The 23,795-nt window shown below is 43.8% G+C and overlaps 1 protein-coding gene across 9 annotated transcripts in view; it reads right to left on the reverse strand.

Moving 5' to 3' along the window:
* LOC1272970 (serine/threonine-protein kinase Pak) overlaps positions 1–23,795 on the reverse strand; it is a 63,023-nt gene that overhangs the window by 29,976 nt on the left and 9,252 nt on the right. The window contains exon 1 of one of the 9 annotated variants that reach the window (XM_061645788.1): positions 2,893–4,401. The exons of the other annotated variants lie outside the window; for them this stretch is intronic. Coding sequence (XP_061501772.1) covers positions 2,893–2,916 — 24 coding nt within the window. The 5' untranslated portion in view covers positions 2,917–4,401. Of the gene's footprint in view, positions 1–2,892; positions 4,402–23,795 lie in introns of those variants that run through there. 9 annotated transcript variants of the gene reach the window in all.

Consider the following 23,795-nt stretch of genomic DNA (forward strand, 5'->3'; position numbering starts at 1 on the left):
CCAGACCCTCCACCCCTTCCCAAAAAGGGGGGATCGAGTGAAAGCAAGACGGTTGATAACATTCTCATTTATCTTGCAAGACGTTTTAGTTATCCGAAGTAAAACAAACCTCTTAAAAGCATCCCTCCCCAACTAGGACACGATGATACCGACGATTAACTTCTTGTAACTGTTTCGCTAGCCACCACCACCGGGGGTTGTGCTTGAGGGCCGTGTCTTTTTATGAATGATTATTGTTTTGCTTTGTTACTTAATCACACCCCAGTGTACGCACAGGGACGGCCTTTATTTCGGATGAACCTCGGATGTGGAACACCGTAGTAAACACTTGACACATGACATAATAATTCAACACGTTCGCGCTACCCTTTCGCGATGTGTTTCTGCACTTTTGCAGCAGAAGATGAAGGTAAAGTAGGAGAGGGGAATGATAAAGGAAGGGGGAAAGGTTGCAATTTATGATATACATCATAAAGTTGCCACACTGTAAAACTCTGCCACCGGCGCAATTTAGCAGCCGCGCTCTAGATAACTTGATGACCGGGCGAGAGAGAGAGAGAGAGAGAGAGAGAGAGAGAGAGAGAGAGAGAGAGAGAGAGAGAGAGAGAGAGAGAGAGAGAGAGAGAGAGAGTTCACGAGAAAATTGTTTAAAAATATAGCAAAAGGATTGAGGAGCTTAGGAAACTAGGGAGAAACTGGGGAATTATAATTGGATGCTGTGCTACTGTTTCCACAAATTCATTATGAAACGCATATATTTATTAAACAGAGCATCATCCCCCGCCCTTAATAACAGATAACTGTTGTAATGTTGCTTTAAGAGACGTTTTTTATCCCTCAACCAGCAACTCCGAAATCAAAGATACAATTACAATCGATGAAATTTGATTCACTTCGCAGTTGACAGCAGTTTCTCAACGACAGCAGCCGCAGCGCCTCTCCTGGCTGTCTTTTGACGAGCGGGAACGGACGGGCGAGTGAGTGGGTGGTGGTGGAGGTCGTCGTCTCGGTAAATCGACAAACAACTATATATCAATTACATCTGTAAAGTCACCTTTTTTCTTGTCACATTCCTCTCTTTGGGGTGTGCTGTTGCATTCGACTGTGTGTCACATGTGCGTTGCGAGAAACGGTAGCAGCACCACATGAACGATGCACACTCACACTCCAGCAATGTGGTTTGTGTATGGAGATTGTGAAAAAGCAGAGCCATAGTTAGAGAGACACCCCCCCTTCGTCTTGGTGATGGAGGGAAATTGAGCCTTAAGCAGACTTAAAACTAAACTGTGGCGCAATGGCAGTGAGGAGCGCGTTATGATGCATGCCACTCCATGGGGTAGGGGGTAAATATTCCTCGCAGCAACATGAATGCATCATCCGACCGTCGTTTCCATCTTATACCCCCTTTCAAAGGTAGAGATGCACAAATGCACTGTGGTTAGACAAATTTGAAGGCATCTGGAGCCAAGAAACACTGGGGTGGACTTCTGTCACACAAATGACCCAAAACAGCACCTTGCCTTGGAGGGTTCGTGTACCCCCGGCTACGGGGGTATGCTTTGCGGTTAAAACACTAACCGTGCACACGATGACAAATTGGTCGTCATCGCAGTTGTCGAAGTTACCGTAAAAGTGGTGTATGTGTCCGAAATGCCACATGGGGAGAAAAAATAGCGCCAAATACCGAATGACTGAGCCACTGGTGTGCACGCAGCTGTTTGCGCAGTCCACGCACTGTCGAATGGATTCCAGCGCAAGCTCCAAACATTTCGTTTCGAAAAACAAGGTTTGAGGGTGTGATGAAACGAATGTGTAGGCAATTATGAAACGGCGATGCTTCTTCTCCCTGCTGTCATGTTTTCTGCCAGTGGATTAATAAATGCTTAAAATTGCAATCGTGTGAGAAGTTTAACTTCTCATTCCCCACCCAATGCGCAGTGCGCAGTCGCGAGCGATAAAGGTGGGCCAGTGGATGGGGGGTTCGATGCTGCAACGGACTAGTGGCGTGTTAACAAGAATCTTATGTTTTAATGGCGAATAAACATAGATCAAATCGATACAATATTTCCAGCGCGAACGATGGGCGCGCGCGCGTTTCGCCATGGCGGAGGAAGGTTTTGCTTTCGAAATGGCGATATTTTTAACGAAGACACACGAAGCGTTGATACGGTGCAGCACAGCAACAAGTGTCGAAATCCAGCTGCTGCGTATTCAGCTAGCAAGCGATCATCGCTTTACATATAGCTGTATGCGTAATTACACGCCCGATGTGGGTTCAAATCTGGCATCTCGACTAAACAAGATCCTATACCAATGTTAAACAAGACCCTGTAGTAGGGTTTTCCAGGGGTTCTCATAGTTGTGGGACACTTTCTCGACTCTTTCTTATCGGAAATGAACTTGATATGTTGGGAATTGGACTCTTGTTGAAGGCTTCTAGGAAATTCCTATTGGATTTATCCAACAAGGATGCTAAAGAGTCCAATTCCTGTTAGATTATGTTCTTTTCACTTAAGAAAGAGTCAATAAAGTGTCCCACAGCTATGAGAACTCCTGGAAAAGATACATTAAATCTTAAATATAGGATAATGTACAATTGTTGTTAAACGATCATTTCTCTGTAAATAATAAAAATGATATTTCTCATACATGGAGAGAGCTAGCTTTTCAGTCGTTAATGGGCGAATAATTACGGAAATAGTCGTGCCTATCATGCCTAATGAGGTGCGAATTGATGGGAAATTTATTGTAATTAATTATGACATAAAGTGTCTTCAGTCGTAATTATCTTCCTTCTCCCTTCGTCAACTCGTTAGATGAGAGCTACCTCGAACACTTAAAAAAACGATACAAAAAAAATGGCATGAAATTTGTACAGTCACACACACATACCTCAACATAATAAAAAATCAACATCGATTCTTCCGTGTAACTGTTACTGCTCGTTCCCGAAACAAGATGATAACCCAGCCGCTGGAAGAAACAGGAATCTGGCCACTGACACACTACACACCAACAGTTACACACACGCACACACCACCGCTACACTCTTGCAATTACCGCCCTTAAGATGTGAGACTTGTTGCAGATGCTTTATCTTGCGCCCATTCCTCCTCTTTAAGCTTAAGCACTTTGCAAGTTTTGCAAGCAATTGCTACTTCAATTATGATTTCATTCGAAGCTAACCACTCTGAAACTACACATCCCCACCATTATATCATCAACGGACTTCTTGTTGGTAGACGAAAACCCTACGCAATTTATTTACGCCGTGTTCTAGACGACAGGTGTGCGTGCAGCTTCGCTCAATCTATACTGCCCGGCGCTGGTTGCTTTTGGCATGCGCAATCAGGTCAGCTGTTCCAGACAACCACACGATCGGCGAGGCACGTTTGTAAGAGCTTCGAATTATGTCAACGCGATAATGCCCCTCGCTGGTATGTGTCTAGGGAAGTAAATGATGCTACTTGTTTAGAAAATCCGCTAACGGGCCCACCACTTTTCCGACAATAAACCGGAAACCGTACACTGGTATCACTGGTGAATCACTGGTTGAGAGAGAGGGAGAGGATGGTTCACAGTGGTATTGCTTTTCAAATAGAACGCAACACCGTAAGTACTGGATTGAAATTAGTGTGGTGTGGTCTTAATGAAGTAACTCATTCCAAACGATTCTTTCCGCAGTTTGATCTTCGACTCACGCCGGACGGTGGTGGACTCCCTTTGAGGTCAAAATTCCAAATCAATCACACAATTTCTAACTCTGCAGATCACAACGGGTTCACTTCGTTCAATAAGAAACACCGCATCAACTGTCAACTGGAGCTGATCAGCTGGTTTGATCGATTGATATCACACACACACACAGCGACGGGGGCGCTTGACAGATTCTTCCCCGTTTCCGTGCTACTCCCCTCGGGGTGTGATCACTCAGTGACACTTTATCGACAAAAACGCATCGGAGCAACCATTGGAACACCATTTGACAGACAGAGGGGCCAAACGGGATCGTACGCTCTGTGGCTCGTAGCCACACATCGACATTGATCGAATGATGGTCGCAAATTGATCACGATTTAAACTAAGCGACACATTTTTCCGCTCTGAAGTAGCACACACACACTCGGCAAATGCAGAACACACACACACACTTGCGCAATTCAAAGGCAACAAACAAAGAAAATGATTGAAAATTCACACCAAGAAAACAGAAACAAAACATAAACAAACCACACCAATCGAAAGCACATTGAGACGCTAGGAAACGATCACACGAAGCATTGAACAACAACAACAACGCACGATGATCGCGACACAACCGAATGCGATGAAAAACCGTTCCAAAATGCAACGAGATTCCAATTCCTCCGACTGTGGGCATGGAGCAAAAAGGCCGCCGTGCGCCATTCACACTGGAGGGCTTCTCGCTTGGTCTGGCGGTCAGTGTTGCTTGCTCTCTGTCGGTGTGTATGTGAGATTTTTCCCGTCCCTTCCCATTTTACAGGTGGGCCAGCGGTGGAGCAGCGTGCGAGAGAGCAAGAGCGAGATCGCGGTGGTGGGGAGAAAAACGGAAAGCATCGCTCGGAAACCGATTCAACAGTCTTGCTTGGGGTTCAACCCTGGAAAAGATTGTCGCGTTTTGAGCGAAAAAAAGGAAGTTTGGTTTCACTTGGAGGAAACCCCGTTTTCGGTGAAGCTGCAAAAAAGTATTTTTCTTTTTTGTGATGTAACTTTGGCAAAACATTTCGGTGGACGTTTTGTTTTTGTCCTCTTTTGTGAAGAATAAAATAGCAGTAGTGGAGTAGTTTAAAAGTTGCTATTCGGCACTTTTGCGGACTCTCTTCTTACCTAGAGCATCAAAGGGTTAAGGAGATGCAACAAAAGCGTCCACACACCAACACCACTAACCAGCCTTTTCACTACAGAAAGTTTATGGCACAGGTTGGACCAAAGACGTTGAGCAGTTAGAAAAGAGAAGAGAAAAAAATAAACGAAAAGAAAGAGAAAATAAAAAAGGGGAAGCTTGGGAATTTCACGTGCGACAAACACCGTGAGGAGACGGGAACCTAACCCCCACACACACACATATATCAGGCGAATAACGGCCGATCATCCGTTGCCTTCGGACGCCTTCTTCTCACGAGTTTTTGTGACGTGCCCAAGAGGTGGAAATTAGACAGTGCAGCGTAAACCGCCAGGCGCGCAAGAGTGAGAGAAATTCGAGACACATATCCCAAAGTTCCCAACACACTTCTTGCACCATGAAGGGCTAGGCTAGCTGGCTGATGGTGGGATGGTGGGAGAAACGGGATTTTTTGTTTGTTTGTCTGTACGCTTCATTCTTATCTTTTCGTAGTTCTCTTTTTTTAAGCTGGAAAGAGGGGGGAGGGGGTGTTCAGAGTCATAGACAGAATTAGGGTTGGTGATGCACACGGTAGTGATTAATTTGAAGTTGATTGAATCACCAGTGGTTTGGGCGAGTAAAGCTCATCAACTCTTTTTTTTATGACGAGTCACTGTGCAATCGAAAACGAATCGAAGTTGATCTGAATTCTGGTTCTGAAACTTGAAGAATCGTAGTGAAACATTCCGACGCTGATTACTCCTATTTAATGATAGAAAATGTGTGAAGAAGCATCAACTACCATGCCTAAATGTAGAAGAAGCTAATCCAGTACACAATTACACCAGCTATTATAATTCCATGTAGCATACATACAACTAGTGCAGCGATAGGTACAGTGATAGGAAAAGCAAGGTGACAGGAAGAAAGCACAGCGAAAGCATACATCATTAGCTCTATATTAAAGGACATGCGCGTAGGTGTGCGATTTAAACAACATCATCGTACAAAAAAACTGATAAAAAAAGAACGTTTGTTATGTTTGTTTTCTCCCCCTCTTCTTCTCCATTTAATAAAGCGTAAATGTGGTAATACTTACTTTCAAAGGCAGCTTGTTAAAAAAACGAAAGAAAAAAGAAACCAACGTAAGATATAAAACGTAAAAATCAATACCACAAGATCGCGCACGCTACACACAGAGTTGTTCAAAGCAGCAGAGTTGTTAGTGTTACAATAATACGAAAGCAACGTTCCTTTTCTTTCTGTTCCGTTCGCAGGACAGAAGCAAAAACGTCGTCGACAAACACATACAGCAGCAGCAGCAGAGGCATCAGGCGAGAAAGATAAATATAAAAGCTCTCAAATGCTAGAACCAAGCTCTTTCCACCCAAACAGAAGCAAGCTTTAGTGTAATATCCTTTCCGTTATATGCTACCAGAGAGTATTTCAACATTTTCAAGAAGAAAGATAGTAGTAAAGAATCTTTGTAAGGTTTTCGGACCCCTTTCCATGCACCTTGTGTACACTAAATGAAGCATCAAGATTTGCTTAACGGCACTACACGCTGGAAGGTGGTGTGAATGTGTGTTTGTGTGAGTGCAATCGTTACGTTCTATCATTATTTCGACTCATGCAGGTGTGTGCGCACCAGTGGAAGGAAAAGTTTTGTTTTTCCATCGCGCTTTCGGTAGGAGGAAATAAACATTGCCGTTACCGTTTTGCCGGTTGCATACCTTTCAATACAAAAACTCTTTTCGTACACCCTCTTTCCCGAGATTCAATCCATATAATGTGCCGGAGGGTTTTAAAAGACTTTCCCTAATAGTACCAACCACGCTGGGATGGGAGGTGGGGAGGTCGATGAGTGGAACTTATTTGGCACTTCGACAGAGCGCCGAGAATGCGAGGAAAACTCTAAATGTGGGGTTTTCTGTCAATGAATGCAGTATGCTTGAGTCGATTTTTCCTCCTTTTGTTGCGTAGAGTTCTTTTTGTAGATGGAGCTCGCACAATAGTGTGTATGTGCGCATTGCAATTGTTTTATTCATGGAGTACGTAGACTTGGGATAACATAAAACAAAACTTTAAAAAACATTATAAAAGTTTTCAAAAGAAACAGGAGGAAAAAGAGAGAAATGGCAGTGGGTTCGGGGTGTTTTCCCTTCTGCTCATGTACTTATGAGCTCCTTCCATGCGGATTATGACCGTATAATAACGTATTTGTGGCACGAAAACGTATCATACATGTCGTCCTCCTCTTTGGTTATGAGATGGAAAATGGTGCGCAAATCGAGAATCGAACTTAGAAAGGCGTGTACAAGAGCCGTTGCACGTACCATTAGACCATCCGACTGCTATCTACATCACTGTCTACAATGTGATCAGGTTCAACCAAGTGACAAAAAATAAGAGTTTTGAAAACAAACAAAGATCAATAGGGGAAGTCGGGGTTGGTTCGACACTGCGGGTAAGTTCGACACCTTGCCGTTTTTGTATTTATAGAACTTTTTGAAGACAAAAAACTTATACATATTATTTATGTCAACTGTTACGAATATTTGAGTCACATTTCACTGATCAGAAACCTGTCAATTGTCAAAAAACAACAAAATAAACACATGGTGGTTCTGATTGACAGCCGATGTAAGTTTTTACTTCTGGGACTTAAGGAATTGTGGCGTTATTTCAACAAAATTATAGTTTCCATGTTAATAGTATTGTTTTATAAATACTATTGATTAGTTCTGTATCACAAGGCGTAATTTTTACATTAATCTATATAATATAAAATGTCACTAAAACTTGTGCGGCCAATGGGGGTAAATTCGACACCCCTCTTGGTAGTAGTGTAATGCTTATTTGTAGCATGCGAACTTTGTTTATATCATAATTTGAAAGTGCCTGTATTTTATAAAGATGTCCCTTAACGATGTACGACAAACGTAATAATCAAGCTGAACAAACACGCAATTAAAAATACCGTAGAAGCTTTAAAATTCAAGATGTGAACAAACCTAGGAAGTTATAATTATGGAATTTAACTATTATTCTCTCACAGAACGTTTGCCAAACTCGGACTCAAAACATGTACTTTGTATATGGTTTAGGCTTATGAAAATTAATATTGTTATGGCTTTGACCGTATTTTAGGCTTACTTTAGGCCGGGTAGGTTTAACTGAAGAAAAAAATAGTCGCTGGTTTGGAATCACATTGACCGATATTCACCTTTTGGCTTTCGAGTTGGCAGAGAAAAATAAAATTGAACACCCTTCGATTTTATAAAAAAGAAAAAGATTACTGGAAGATGACCAGGTTATTTTTTAAAGGAATCTTAACCAATTATTCAGTAAACCAGATGCTATCGCCGCAGCTTCTACTATATGAAGTCTGGTCCGATGCTATTTGAAATGAAATTTTTGTTCTTGCTTGTATCTTCATTTTTTTTCGTATATTTCAAAACTGTTTTGTGTTAATTTTTCGTAAAATTGGTACGAAATACTTTGTTGAACTTCAATGAAAACTACAGGCCATCAGAGTTTGCTATTTTGAACGCTAAAAACAATGTGTCGAAATCACCCCCAAGGTGTCGATTTTACCCCATCATGGTGTCGAACTTACCCGCACTGCAGTAGTGACGCAACAAAAAACACTTTTTTATTTTTATCAAAATGTTATCAAAATCAATCCAGGAACCGTAGTTTCTCGTAAGATGGTACATAATACACCAAAAAAGCTTTTTCGATGTCTACTAGTAAGTTTACATTGGCAAAAGTATTGCAATCAGAGGAAAACCTTAAGGTGTCGAAACTACCCCCAGTTCCCCTATACAGCTTTTTAGCTAGTTTGGAGCGTATTGCCACACGTGATTTAGATTTAAGTGTACCCAAAAAATCTAAATTTTACATACAATGATTAAAAAAGGACGATAAAACACACCCGTATCATCCGTTCTGGTCTACATACTACAGAAAATGTCACACATAACGATAAGGCAGATAATTGAAATCGTTTGCATGCCCCGTGTGTACTCATTCTCCGCATCGACCGAAAAGATGTATAAAGGCGGCCAAGTATGCAGAAGAAACGGCAACAGAATTCAGAACGCCAAACGTTCGTCAAGGATAACCAACACAGGGGGAGGATGGATAATGTTTACATTACACGTGTGGCAGCAGTTTGTAAGTGATGTAAAGCGACCAGCAACACGATGCAGAGGAAACGGCCGCAAATTCCATTCGTCCAGCAGCAACCTTGAAAATGGTTAATCCAAATGCTTGTTCCCCCCTCCCTTTTTTGTGGTCCCAGTCCTGCCATCGTGCACTTCCGTTTTAATATTCCCCGCTAAGTTTCACCCCGTTAGCATTGCACGGAAGGACCGAGCAGCAGAAAGGGGTATATAGTTGGAGCCGGCCCAAGGAGGAAGGTCTTTGAACTGAAGCTGACAGTGCTGGCAGTGCCAATTCCGGCATAAATGGTCTACCAGCTTCACATTCGGTAAATGAAGTGTGACGACGTGGTTCTCATGCTTGTGGACCCAGCCTCCCTGCCATGTTTCCCTTGCACACTGGGTAAATCGATCGCTTTTTGCTTTTCGTTTCTTCCCAGTTTTTTGTTGTTATCAAACACACACACACACAGAGATCTTCCTCTTCGCAAACAAAAGTGTATGAATGTGGCATTCGCGGAAACCATCATACTGCAAACGACGCTCCTTCACATTCCCTGCTCCGGCACACAGCTTCCCGCGCTTCGTTTTCGTGGCCAAGTGCTGGACAAGGCCCAAAAAACCGATAGCACACGTACAGATCATACACTCACACACACACAACGGTGGATGGGGATGGTGTGGACTCCGGTTCTATTTTCATCTCATCTTTAATTCATGCTCGATGGTGTGTGTGTGTGTGTGTGTGTGATGGGGTAGTTAAAGGGAGGGGGGAGGAAATAATGCTGTGGTGGAGAAGTGCACCATAACGTTGCGTGGAGCCGGCAGCCAAACGGAGTCTAGTGGTTTTTATTGTTAAGGATGTCGAAAACAAATGATGGGTGGATGAGGGGAGGCATCAGTTTGCGGCTGTGTGTGTGTGCTGTGTGGATTTTGACTAACGAAAAACGAAACCATCCTCTTCCGGTGGGATGCTACGGAGAGCAGCAGCGAAGACAGTTGCCGGTAGTATGTGGCCTGGAAATGCTGATACAGAAACATGACGTGAACTACACTACTGGCGACGGGTAGAGGAGGCTGTGCGGTGCGCCGCTGTGCACAAACCTTCCAACCACCGCCGCTCAAACATGACATTAATTTATTCATCTGCGCTCCTAAATACATAGGCCGCACACACACGTACGCAAGGGGAAGCAAGGGTTTGACGCATTCCGGGGTGTACTTTCTTCGGGGTGTATAGCGCGCTTGTTCGCTGGCATGCTAAGCTTTGTTAGGGCAGCCACCGGGGTAGTGATGTGCTCTCTGGAGTGCATCTACGACTCCGATCTAACTCCGATTATGGTTAGTCCGATTCCAACTCCGGCAAAATGGAACCACTAGATCCGGCCGGAGTCGTCCAGAGTCGCTCTGAGTCGTTCGGAGCCGTTCGGAGTAGTCCTGAGTCGTTCCAAGAGGGCCGAAGTCGTCCGGAGTCGTTCAGAGTCGTTCCGAGTCATTGGAAGTCGTTAGGAGTCGGAGTCCTCCAGAGTCGTCCGGAGTCGTTCGGAGTCGTGCAGAGTCGTACGGAGTCATCCGGAGTCGTCCGGAGTCGGCCGGAGTCGTCCGGAGTCGTCCGGAGTCGCCTGGAGTCTATTGGAGTCGGAGTCATTCGGAGTCGTCTAGAGTCGATCGGAGTCGACCGGAATCAGAATGGGTCGGAGTCAACAGAAGCTGTGTAGTTTAATGTCCTTGTGATAAGACATTTCCTTTTTCCTTCTTTTTTTGTCTTTCGCTTTGCGCGTGCACTTCATATACAGCCCTTTGTTTCGAAGGCCGACTCCGGCCGACTCCAGACTACTCCAGGTGACTCCATCTGCAGCCGATTCCTGACGACTCCAGACGACTTTAGATGACTCCGTCTGCAGCCGATTCCGGACAACTCCAGGCGACACCGAACGACTCCAGACGACTCTGAACGACTCCAGACGACTCCGAACGACTCCGGACGACTCCAGATGACTCCAACTCCAAACGAATCCGGACGTCTTCGGACGACTCCGGGCGACTCTGAACGACTCCGAATGATTTCGAAGGACTCCGGATAATTCAGGACGGACCTACCTTCCGGAGTCGATTCCGAACTTATCGGAGTCGGATCGGAATCGACTCCAGATTTTTACCAAATTTACCCATCACTACACCGGGGAGCGTCCATCCGCTGAGCATGGGTAATTGAATAGTAATGTGATTTTTGCGCTAGCCCGAATGAGGAATCAAGCAATTTGAGATTAACGACAACGAGGTGAATTATTTATTCTTTTGAAATAGTATTCATTGCATTGAATTGATTGATTGAGTTTGATGCTTCGAGCGCTGCCTACATCTGGTGTAATTACTCCATCCACATTTCATTACCAATCGCTAAGACAGCATCCACTAACAAGACATCATTTCATTTATTCTAAGGTCTGTGGCACGTTCGCAACCAATAATATAGCCCCAGCTTCTCATCGCTCAACACGCACACACACATAACGAATTCTGTCGGCTTGATAGACATTCTTCTTGAGGGCATAATTTATGAGGACAGTGTTGCGAGCAGCAGCGTGCGTGCGTGCGTGCCTGCCTGCGTGTCAGGGGTGGTGGTTTCGGGAAAATTGATCGTAAATTCTGTAAAAGGACGTGGCACAGAGAAGAGCTCCCGCGTACGGAATATGCTTGCGGAACATGTGTATTTAATAAAATCATAAAACAATCCTTTCTTCACTCCACGCTGCCAGCGTAGCCGACGGCGGCACCGAGGCTTGTACCGTTCTTAAACCTAATGAAAGCTCGGAGAAGGAGTCGCTTTCTCACGCACTTCAACCATCCATTCGGAGTGGCCCGCCGCTACCGTCGAGAATTATAACCCATCCTTTGGCTGGCGACAGGCGATACTAAATTTCAAACGCACAGACACACACTGAAACATGCTACCAAAGTCTTGCCGCACCGAATGGGCGCACACTTTCTCCCTCAAACAGTTTGCTTCACCGCAGCAGACAGTTTAACAGCTGCGAGCGCGAAACGTTTTTAATAAACCATTACACACATCCATAAAAGTTTTTCCTCTTACGATGGCCACTGCATGCGTGTGTGTGTGTGTGTGTGTGCGTTTTGGGGTAGCATTCTAAGCCCCATGACACATACCATGGTGTGGGGGGTGGCTTTCCTTTGCCCGATGATGCTACACACCGTGAAAGAAACTGGCTGGAAAATGGGCTACAGTGAAGCGATCGTTTTTGGTTGGAGGTCTTTTTTTTGTTGGTTTTTGTTGATCCCGCGACGAGCTGCGATGATTTAACACCGACGTTCTAATTTTATTACCGACGTTTGCGCAGTGTTTGGCTGCAGCACTTTGCGTGACGGTGCGAATATCGCTTTCAACGCACCGCTGCTCCACCGTGCTTGTGTTTCTCCTTCTGTTTAGTTTTGGATTCACATATTTTTCTTATTGGATTATTGTTTTTCTTTGTTTTTGTCCGAAAATATTCGGATTTACCCCCCGGTAAATGTAGCATTCAGATTTCCATTATAATAAAAGAAGCAGGTTTAAAGGATTCAATCTTATCTTGAATCTTAACAATTGTCACATCGTTCTTTTTCTAATCCATTTCTAAATTATGTGAAAGCATATTCTCCCAGGCCTGGTTCTCTTCTACCCTTTCCTACCGTTTTGTGGGCTTGGTTTGGGTTATTTACAACGTTCTTGCTCTAACAAACTGATACGGCATCTAAAAGAACGGAAGCATTTTATGGACGCATTTGTGATGAGCAAAGTCGGACGCCAAAGCGCAAGACGATCACGGATGCCCCAGCATCATGCTGACGACGGTTGGTGGTAATGACGGCACTCAATCATGCTTGGCGCGCACACCAGCCCAGACACGCACAACAAGATCATCTTTATCGCTTTTCACTGGCAGCGGGTGCGCTTCCGCCATCGCCATTGGAGAGTAACCGGAGGGAAGAAGCTACTAAATTAAAGCCCACTTCATGCTGAGAAGAAAACAAAATCATAAAATCTCTCACCATTTCGTCTAAGCCCAACACAACGAGAGGTCACGCGGGTGGAGGAAGATTTGGGATTAAAAGTATATATCTTTGAAATGAAACAGAACGAACGTTATGCTGGAGAATTTTCACTATCGCACGATGAACACAATTCTCATTCCAGCAGCTCGGACATTCGTTTGAAAATGATTCGCTTACAACTTCCGCTTGAAAGCATTACAAAAGCAAAACAGAAAATGCATTGGAAAGTGGCACAACACTGCTGCCCTTCGATCTTCGATAACAAATTAAATTTTCCATCATTTTGACACACCCCTTCATGCCAGCGGGAGGGTCACCGAAGAGAAGCCGTTTTAAAACCGCAGGGAAATAAACATAAAAGCGTTTTTATCGAAAATACATTCATTAAAAAAATATGTACCCTAATCCTGCGCCACACACACACCACCCTCCTCCTCGCCTGGATAAACCGGTCTTGGGCGACACACACACACACACACACCGTAGCTTGCTGCCGTGGAACACGGTAGATTCTCGGGTGTGCTGGGGATGAATTATTTACTTTCCTTGATGGGCAGATTAAGAAGGGCCGATTAAGCGGACCGATCCATCCACCGTGGGTGTCGGTTTTGCGCGCCCAGTGGCAAGAGGGTAGAGGTTCCGAGAGCTCTCGCGCTTTTACTTTGACCAAGACGTTTGACCTAAGCCCTAAAAGGTGCTTCAGTTCATCAGACAGCGAAACCTGGAGCGATATGGCTGACTGGCTCGCTGGTTGGACGGGAAAAGCGCATCTTATCGCTGCTCCCCGTCTCAAACACCGACGCCCCGTCCTGTCGTCGTTACCAGTGGAGACATTCTATTGTGTCGGAGACTGTCCTAAAAACGGGCAGCTAGAAAGCTGCTTTGAAGCGAAAGCGTTTTGCCCGCACTGCTTCCGAAACCCCGCGAAACCCATCCCAGAGGAGTGTGCAGTACCCATCGGGGCAGAGATCGTGTTATCTCGTGTGTTTTGCTTTCCAGTGTTTGATGTTTCGACCAAAAAACCGGTGCTTCTGACCGGTGTTTGACAGCTTTCGGCTCCCACACGAGTGGGTGCATGCTCATGGCATCCTGGGGGCCGTGTGGATGCGCGATAAGTATGATAAAAGGCCATAATATCGCACAGGAATGTTGCCTTGCTGGTGAGAGGAGCTTACATACCGTGTCTGCGTTAATGGGCGCGAAGCGAACAACACAGCAACGGTCGTCCAACGGGGTCAAAAGGGATGAGGTTGGAATCGATTTTTGTTCATTTCAGATGTGAAATCGTAATGAAATTGACCGTTTATGATGTTTGATGCATGAAACGATAACATATTTTTAGATATAATTTTACAACATAAAGGTAAAATACTAGCTGGTGAAGTTGGCGAAAAGTTGTTTTATGCAGGATGGAATACAAATCATTAAAAATTGCAACAAATATTAGGGTAAACGTACCTATAGTGGTGCTAGTACCAATAGTGGTGGTATTGCACTAAAATGCGTCTCATACGATATATTAACAGTAGTTAAGTTTTTTTATGATAGTGTGAAATGTTCTCTAGCCTTTTACAAAGGATTTAAAAATGAAATGGGGCCATTCCGTTTCTTAGTGACCGAAAAATCCATTATTTTGTAAAAGGTATCAACATTTTTCCAAAATCCTTAGGATTTCATAACGATGCTCATATTTTTGATAACGTTCTAAATGACCACATAACAACGTAATTATTAGTTTTTTAACATAGTTGTTATCAAATGATATTGTTTTATTCAAATTCATTGGCTTTTGACCATATTTACGTATTTTTAAGTGTTTTTTACGATAGTGCCATTATAGGTACACCAAACAGGCATGTTCCTATAGTGGTCCTAGTTCTAAAATCAATAAAAACAGGTAATTTTAGATTTTTTTCAACGACATTTTTTACTTGTCGTACTGTTTTCATTAAAATAAGCAACAAAAATGAGTTTTCTGTAAGTAATTTACCAAACAATGGCCATATTTCGCTTATTTGGCTGAGTGAAAAATCGACTTCAAATCAAGCAAACTCTTCTGGGTATGGGTTGACGACAGGTACTTCAGTCAATACTTTCAGTACTTTAGTCAATATTTTCATCAACCAAATTCATACATTTTTTACGATCAAATTACGAAAGAAATCATTATTATGGCAGTAATCCTTGCTATTCACACGAAAACAGCTTCAAAATTAAATTCCTTTGATATTATCCACTGTTGTTGAGGCATCTTTGTTTACCACCACTATAGGAACACAATACGACGACTATAGGAACCATACCACCATTATAGGCACAACGAAGCAATCACAAAAATATGTATTTTTTCGTAAATTCGATGTGTTTTATGGTAAAAATGGTTGTGATTGCGAAGATAAAACATATTCCAACTGTTATGTGTTAAAATATTCAGAAATTGTCCTTCCTGACACTTTAAATCCATTAAAGTACATCTGTACCACCACAAATTGCACCACTATTGGTACATTTACCCTATAATACGTGCAAAGAAACAAAGCACATTTTTCGGAAATGAATATTATTAATAAATAAGCCAAAATTAAAATTTTATATTAACAACATTATGCATTATTAAAGAAAGAGCAAATTAGTCGCACAATAACACGATTCAAAACGAATGAAAATATTTGCAATTTCTTTACTTTTATTCAACATAAAAAGATATGAAATTTGCTTGTGGATGAAATACGACATTTTTTTTAGTAGTTCCAATCATCACACCACCATCATAATCTTCCTACCGGCGTTAGCAATGCCGCAAACGTTCTACAAACGACAAACGAATGAATGAAACGTGGGTGCGTGGGTGGCTGCTACAAACGTGGCCACCACCCTTTTGCTGACTGACACTGACACAACAGCGTGTCGCACATTTCTGATTTACCTTTTTTTTTCCTCCCTACAGTTTTCCAGCACCCGTAAACTAGAGACCATGCCACTGGCACCTACTTTCCCGCCCCGTGATTTTCCCCGTCAATATGGCAAACGTCTCAGAAGCGCACTCTCGACCCGCACCGTCGAAGAGTGTGAAGTTTATTTTTAGGTTTAGGACACCGACATCCGAGCTGGGCAAAAAACACACAGAGCCGCGTGTGTGTGTTGTCGTGCGGTGGGGACAGGATGATCCGTCAACGTGCCAGTTTCTGCCGAAACGAAAATGCCGAATCAAACGCAAGGACGAACCACACCGCCCAGCCAGCCAGCCAGCCAGCCAGTCAAGCGCCACAAGACGTTGATGGAGATGGATGAAGCAAATTAACCAAAGTGTCACATTAAGAGCGCACAAACTTCATCACCAGTACCAGCACCAGCAGCAAAAGTGACACGGACATATGTTTGGTGGGAAATGGTATTGAGTAAAATTATTAAAATTTTTGCTAACTTTAAAAAATAATCATGTTTTTTGCATTCTCTGTCTCTCTCTCGCTCTCTTGTGGGCGATACAAATTAGCCTGAGGGTTGCGAATTGGTAGAGAGCTAATTTGGACGCTTTACGGTAGAGTAGAGAGAAGCGTTTTTCACCTTTACGTGAAATCTAATTTTCCTTTTCCACACGCCCACAGGGCATGTCTAGGGGTGTTGTAAAAAAAATCCACCCCCGACACTTTTTGCCGGCAAACGATGCTGCCATAATCTACCTGGCGTTCACAGCGCCACGTGGAATGGTGCTGGTGGCTGCACAGGAAGTTCAATTCGTCTGTACGTGTTTTTGCCTAACACACCCACACACACACACGCACACTTTCGCATTAAAAGCATACAATCGAGAGGTATCGCCTGCCAGCAGAAGGATAATCCTTTTTGCCGTTGCTCCGTCACGCGTTTCCAATTGCGGACTCGGTTGCAGACACGGAAGGAGAATGGAGCGGAGAATGAGAATGAGTTGCGCATTCATTTCCTTTGGCACACAAAGCAGCAGGGCGCAACGGTGTAGGTAAAGTGGGCACTTAAAAAGGAGCACACACAAAAAACAAGGATCCTCACAACGGCGTTATGATTTGAATTTAAATTAATTAAGCAACGCTGAATTGCAATGCGAAGGTAGGCGGCGTAAAGCGAAAGACACCACACCAGCTGGCATTGGTTGTGGCGTTGTTTGTAACGTTGGAGAGCAAACGGTCTATTTATAGTAGGTTCATTTGGATAAGCTGAGCGGTCGTTCTTTTTTTTGTAACGGAGCCTACACAGATTAGAATAATATTGGAATTAACGTCTGAAAGCAGTAATTAACGATCATGTGAGATGAGTGTCCTTTTTAAAGCTCATATCTTTAAGCTGTTTTGCACTAAACAGTACGAATTAAAGCTACAACATTCCCTGGTAACTGACTTCAATGTCATGCCGTCTGTTCCTTTGAGCTTTGTGTGTGTGCTCTTTAACTCGTGCTCTAGCTCGACATCTAACGCTTTAATGGTGGCACAACGTCGAGCGGTATAAACTTCCCGCAAATTTCAGCTACATCGTACACCTGATTTTGGACCGCATTCCACCGAGAGGGCCCTCTCCGCTACAAACAACTTAATTAGCGCCAATCCTTCCTCTCCCCGCGAAACAGCATCCTCGTGGTTGCAGCAACGGGAATCGAGCGAGCGGGAGTTAAATGAGCACTTACGCTGCGACACCCGACACGATCCCGACACATCAACTGCAGCATAAAAGCGAACTATCCCCCCAAAGGGGAGTTGCGTTGTGTTGGAGTTCGATGCAATCACTGCCGATGTGCATATACCGAGCCGGTCCATAAACACACCCGGGGTGCAGTGCGCGACACCACTGCTGGCAAACGTTTACCTCAACTCACATGTTGCACTTGGAAAAGGCGTCGTCAGATTCGATGACACACGAAGGGTGATACTTTCAGTCCTCACACAGGAGAGCAGGAGGAAGATTGGAATCGTTTTGCAAACAGCAATTGAAAAGCATTCAGGCAAAGTTCAGGAAACTGCGCTGCAGTTGTGGTTCTGTGACTTGGTTTTGAAATAATTATGAGCAACGTTCCTGCGCCTGCAAGTGTCAGTGGGGACCCCGCTTGCGTTAGAAGCGTATTGAATTCAACACCTGTGGCCACTAGCTCGGCTGTTGGGTACATTGGGCGAAAGCATTCAAATGTATAGATGGATACAATTGTTTAACGACTCCAGCAATTGATTGTGCATTGGTCATTGGTTTATAAATTCAGGTTTGAAGGACCTTCGAGCTTCGTTTCTTGCATCAAATATTCTCTAAAGTCTATCTCATGAAACACATGCAGAGCACGGTACAGCACTCATGAGCAAACGCAAGATGAAAACAGCTTAAACAAATAGCTTATGTACAAATGGAATTATTTTATAAATTGTATAAATTATGATGGAAAAAATGCGTGTACAATAGTGTTATTTTATAAATTGTATAAGTGGAGTACAATACTGTAATCCTGGCAATAAATACAATAAAATCTGAGTACAATACTGTAATCCTGAAGTAAAATGCGAACCTCAAGACCCTAGAATGCAGCTCTAGACGACTTTTTAAATGCTAAATAAAAAAAAAATGATGAAAAAAGGCTTCAAACTGTCAAAATTTTAAATACTCAATTTGTATTTCCTAATTAAAACTTATGGACATATACAGCACAGCACCTTAATTAGCTAAAACTGGCGGAAATGGCTCTCGACAACGTAAATTGGGAGGCAATGTAGCCCATCAATTGAAAAGTTGGGATACTTCTGCTCGAACCAGTATTAATTGTAGTTCAAATGTTAAGCTAATTAATGAGCAGCATATTCTAAGAATCGGAACATACAGTATACCAAATAACAAACTTGCTTTTTCCGATTGATGCTGCACATCAGGAGTCTCATAAATATCATTGTTAAAGGCCATTTTGATGTTGTATGATGTTTGTATGATGCTTTAGCTAGTGGATGAACGTTAAAATCTCATTTTAATAAGAAAATACTAACCGGATATTTATTTGTTATTGTTATTTATTTATTAAAATTCAACGGACCGCAAGTGGCCCACTTGAAGCGAATTCATTTACATTCATTCATTATAACATAGTCACATTACGGTCATTCATTTGTCACGCTTAGTCTTAAGTAACATAATTAACATGTAAAAGGTCGCACGACACGAATACTATTCAACAATGCGGTGCGCGACATGTCAGGTTGATGACGATTACAAATGACATTAAACTCACGGCACATACGAATAAACGGATCAGAGGAGCCAAAGCGAGTGCGGCGTTCCTCCACGTCAAGTAGCGATCTAGCTCGGAGCGATCTCGGCGGGACATACATGTTGAGCCTCGAAAGAAGCGCGGGCGAGTCGATCCGATTGTCAAGAAGTCCCGCGACAAACAGCCTCTGAGCGTTGCAGTTCCGCTGCTTCAGCGTCTCGATGCCAAGCAACGCACAGCGTCCCTCATAGTCAAGTTGGACACTCCAGGAGCGCAAAGCGAACCGCGTGAATTTGCGCTGGATCGACTCTAAACGAGCTAGGGGACGAGCAGCTGTAGGCCACCATACTACAGAAGCGTATTCTAACACTGGTCGCACCAAAGCACAGTATAGCGTCTTGATGCAAATCGGGTCAGTGATGTCTCGTGCTATTTGTTTTAGTAAGCCGATCAATTGGTTACCCTTAGTGACAACGTGCTCTAGCTGGTCGTGGAAGCTCAACTTTTCGTCAAGGAGCACTCCTAGATCCGTGACACAGCTTTTGCGACCAATGGTAGATCCATTTAACGCATAGTCATACACTAAGGGACACCGCTTTCTCGCAAACGTAACGACAACACACTTCTCGACGCACAATTCAAGACCATTCAAAGAGCACCATGACTGGAAGGCACTTAGAGTGGCTTGAAGGCGGAGTTGGTCTGACCGGTCGCGGATAGGCAGGAACAGCTTCGCGTCGTCTGCATACAGTAGGTGGCCGTCAGGAGGGAGCAACCGTGTTACGTCATTCAGGAAAATGACAAACAGCAGCGGTCCAAGATTACTCCCCTGCGGCACCCCAGAAGAAGCATCGATACGGCGCGACGTATGGGGTCCCATCTTCACGCAGTATGTGCGACCAGTAAGATAGGAGCGCATCCAGGCCAGCAGCTGCACAGGCAGACCACAGGAAGATATAAACATATATAACATTCGACAGCGTCCTATTATTGAAGCTTTATTTTATTTATGTTAAGCTTTGAGTTGCTAAACATTATCACGACAGTAAATTAAACGAAAAAAACAACCTTGTAATTAATCATGACATAATTATTGCCTAATTATTGTATCGGTTTCATTTTTGAAGATTTATTTTCTCCACCAAACATCAATTAACGTAAATTCAGAGCGAAACAATAATTGCAAAACAGCTGGCAAAAATGCGGAAAAACAACATCGTTAGCCTTCAATGCAATCAGATGCTCAAATGAACGAATAGAGCGCGCCACGGCATTGCCTCACACTGATGCCCTGTAATTCCTACGTAGAATAAAGGACCCTTGGTAAAACTTGTAGCATTGGCAAACAAGCGCAAAAGTATGCACAAAGTCAGTCAGCCTCTGGGAGATCGATCAGTAGTTATTGATATCCCCCCCACCCCCTGCTTTTGGGTTATACACTGTTTTGCGACCGTTCCGCCTCATAGCTGGCCAACAGAATAAACACTTCGCAAACATCGAAACAGTTGGCGGCAAAGGGGAGCGCACTGGCGTAGGCGATGGAAACACACAGTTTACAATCCCATTATGCCCATTGCGCAAAAGGTAAGTTCCACCTACATTCCAGGGTGTATAAAAAAACGAAAAAATGAAAACTGGCAGCACAACTACACAGCATTGCTTCCACCATCCATTCACCTTAAACATCTTGCATTCCGATTGGCAGCTGTAGCGCAAGAAGTTTCGCGTAGCAGCAGTTTGCTGAAAGTGTTTGTTTGGCTACGGTTGGACTTTAACAAAAAAATGGGAAAGCACATCGCAGCATGGCCGCGAATGCTGGCGAATGCAAATCTTGCTCCAGTTCCAGTCGCCGGGACTCATAACGAACTCTGTGGTGGCGAGAGCCAACGAACTGTTTGGCAAGCAGCTGCCGCCATAATTAGTCACCGAGGAGGGGTGTTGCAGTTGCCCGGGATGACGTTCGTACGGCCACTCAAACGGGAAAGATTAGATACCGTGCCATGGTTTGTACAGACGCACAGACGCGCGGGAAGGTGGCATGGATGTTGAATAGTTTTCCGATACAAACAACTCCAAAGCGAATATAATAAAGTAGAGCGTGTGTTTCTAGCGTCTGCCAAAAAAAAGCCGGACGAACAGAACACGTCAGATTGCGGAGTTCGAATTTATGTGGCAAATTATCGAAACAGACACAGTAAAAAATGGATTTAGAAAACCTTCGTCGAGCTATGGTTTTAAGAGTTAAATGGATTAAGCTGGCAAATAAAAACCCCTTTACGCCACAATCTTAAGAAGGACGGACAGATGCCAAATTTGATCATTCAAAATAAATTAAATAAAAGAACGCACTCATTCCACGCAACGAGAACCAAAAAAAGCTGGATGATATTTTTGGATATTTAAAGAAACACACACACACACACACACACACACTTCACCGAATCTTCTTCGGAGAAACCATACACGTTTCTCTGTCGGTGGGTCTATCAATTTGCGTCAGCCGAACCGTCGCCGGAATGCTGTCACGCTCATGTCAATTTTATATCGACCATCAATCGAATCGCAGTTCATTACATGGCCGAAGCGGTGCCACACTCGGTGCAGTCTTCGTCGACCGACTGCAACAACAATCGATCACGAAGCTTTTATAGACCGAGAGCATGTTTGCCCATGTTTATCTTTGCGTTTCTTGACGATCCCAATCCACCCATGTACTTGCTGTTTTGTTTTACAACTATTGCACGAGAGTGAGTTTGAGAACGATAAAAAAACAGACACACAAATTGCAGTACATAAAATGCTACCATTTCGGTGGAAAATATACCTTTTTTATCCAAGCCGTGTTCGAGTGGAAATGAGAAAAAGGGAGCAAATCGGGACAGAAAAAGCAGCAAAAAAATTGTCGAAAAAATCGTGATAAATCAATCAATTGCCACTCCGCTAAGCGACCACATTACACAAACAAGGTACCAATCGAACCGAACATTCTCTCTTGTGTCAAGCACGGGGTTCAACGAATCCGAAACGAACGAAAAGTATGGTGAGATGTTGCACCAGCAGTTTGCAATGTTGTCACGATCGGAAATGGCATAACGAACCTTCGACAAAATAAAAAAAAAATTCGCTTTGGACCCTGCTGATAAAGTTTAAATTTGCTAGCATAGGGCTAACACAAGACATACGATCTTACAACATTACATGTAGCTACACAAATGCAAATGTTGGTGCGCGTCCGCTCGATGGAAACTTTTATTGACTTGGAGTGCATGTGACACACACGTTGATGAGGAATTTCATCTCAATTTAATCAAAATTTCACAGACATAGGCAGCCTCACCGCAAGGAATGGGACGCGCTCACAGCTGAACGAAGGGTAGATAAAGCCAAAAAGTCGTAAAAAAGGGTTTCGGCGTGTCGAAGTGAAAGTTTAGAGCCGATCCTGCACGAAAGCGAACGCAAAACCTATGGTAAAGGTTACACACACACACACCCCAAAACGAGCTAAAATACAAAAATAGGATTCTGTTACATTTTTTGTTTCGTCGTGAAAGATCGCAAAGAGACGGGAGGGAGCGGCGGAGGGTGTGGCTGGGATTCTGCATGGGGGAGCATAGAAACAAAACGGGAAGGGATATTTACCATTCGACCACCCAACACAAAACGGCCATAAATCGTTCCGGCGTGACGTGACGCACGTTCGGCAAACGAGATAAATGCGCCAAAATGCTAGCGAATACTTTTGCAACCAAAAAACAGAAAGAAGAAGAAAAAACACTCCTCCACCGCCGCTACACTCACGCACAGCACATGCCCTCCTCCATACACTCACGCGCAAAACACGACCATCAGTAAGGCAACAACGGCTGCGGCGGTAAAAATTACAACCGGAACAAAATAGCGACGCCAAATCGCCATCATATTTGGGCCCTCCTCGCGATTAAAAAAGAAAAGAAGGAAAATGGCAACAATAAAAAAAAAAAAGTTGGCTAGAAGCACACTTCTACTTATTCCTTTCCACCAACTCTCCCATCGGTCGTTAACTAACTCTTGCATTAAGGTTCGATTTTGCGAGTGACCCACCCGGTTTTGCGGAACGCGCATAGGGAAAATAATTCCCTTCCCAACCCCTCCTGCCAAAACATGGCCATCGCGAGTGAAAGTGAAGTTTTGGGGTGGTAGAAGGTGCATCGTTTTATTTTTGGCGAGGTCGTCTTGATTGCGTGAACAGGTTGATTGGCATATGTACACGCGCAATGCTGTCCGGCGGACAGGTTGTTTAGGGCGCCGTACTCGATATAAACAATGCGCCATCTACTCCACAATTCTTAACATATCCAACATATCCCCCCCTCTATCCAAAAGCAGATGGGGGCAATTGAACCAAACGCCGACCAATTCAAATTAGATTGCATCACACCATTAGTGGAAAGTAGACGCGTTTCTTGTGCGTTGTTTACCGTACATCTTAGGGTGAGGGGGCAGAGGGGTTCATTTGCTGCCCAAGCGGGTGGGAGGAGGTTTAATA

The sequence above is a fragment of the Anopheles gambiae genome, chromosome 2 (genome assembly GCF_943734735.2).
Source record: "Anopheles gambiae chromosome 2, idAnoGambNW_F1_1, whole genome shotgun sequence".
NCBI lineage: Eukaryota > Metazoa > Arthropoda > Insecta > Diptera > Culicidae > Anopheles > Anopheles gambiae.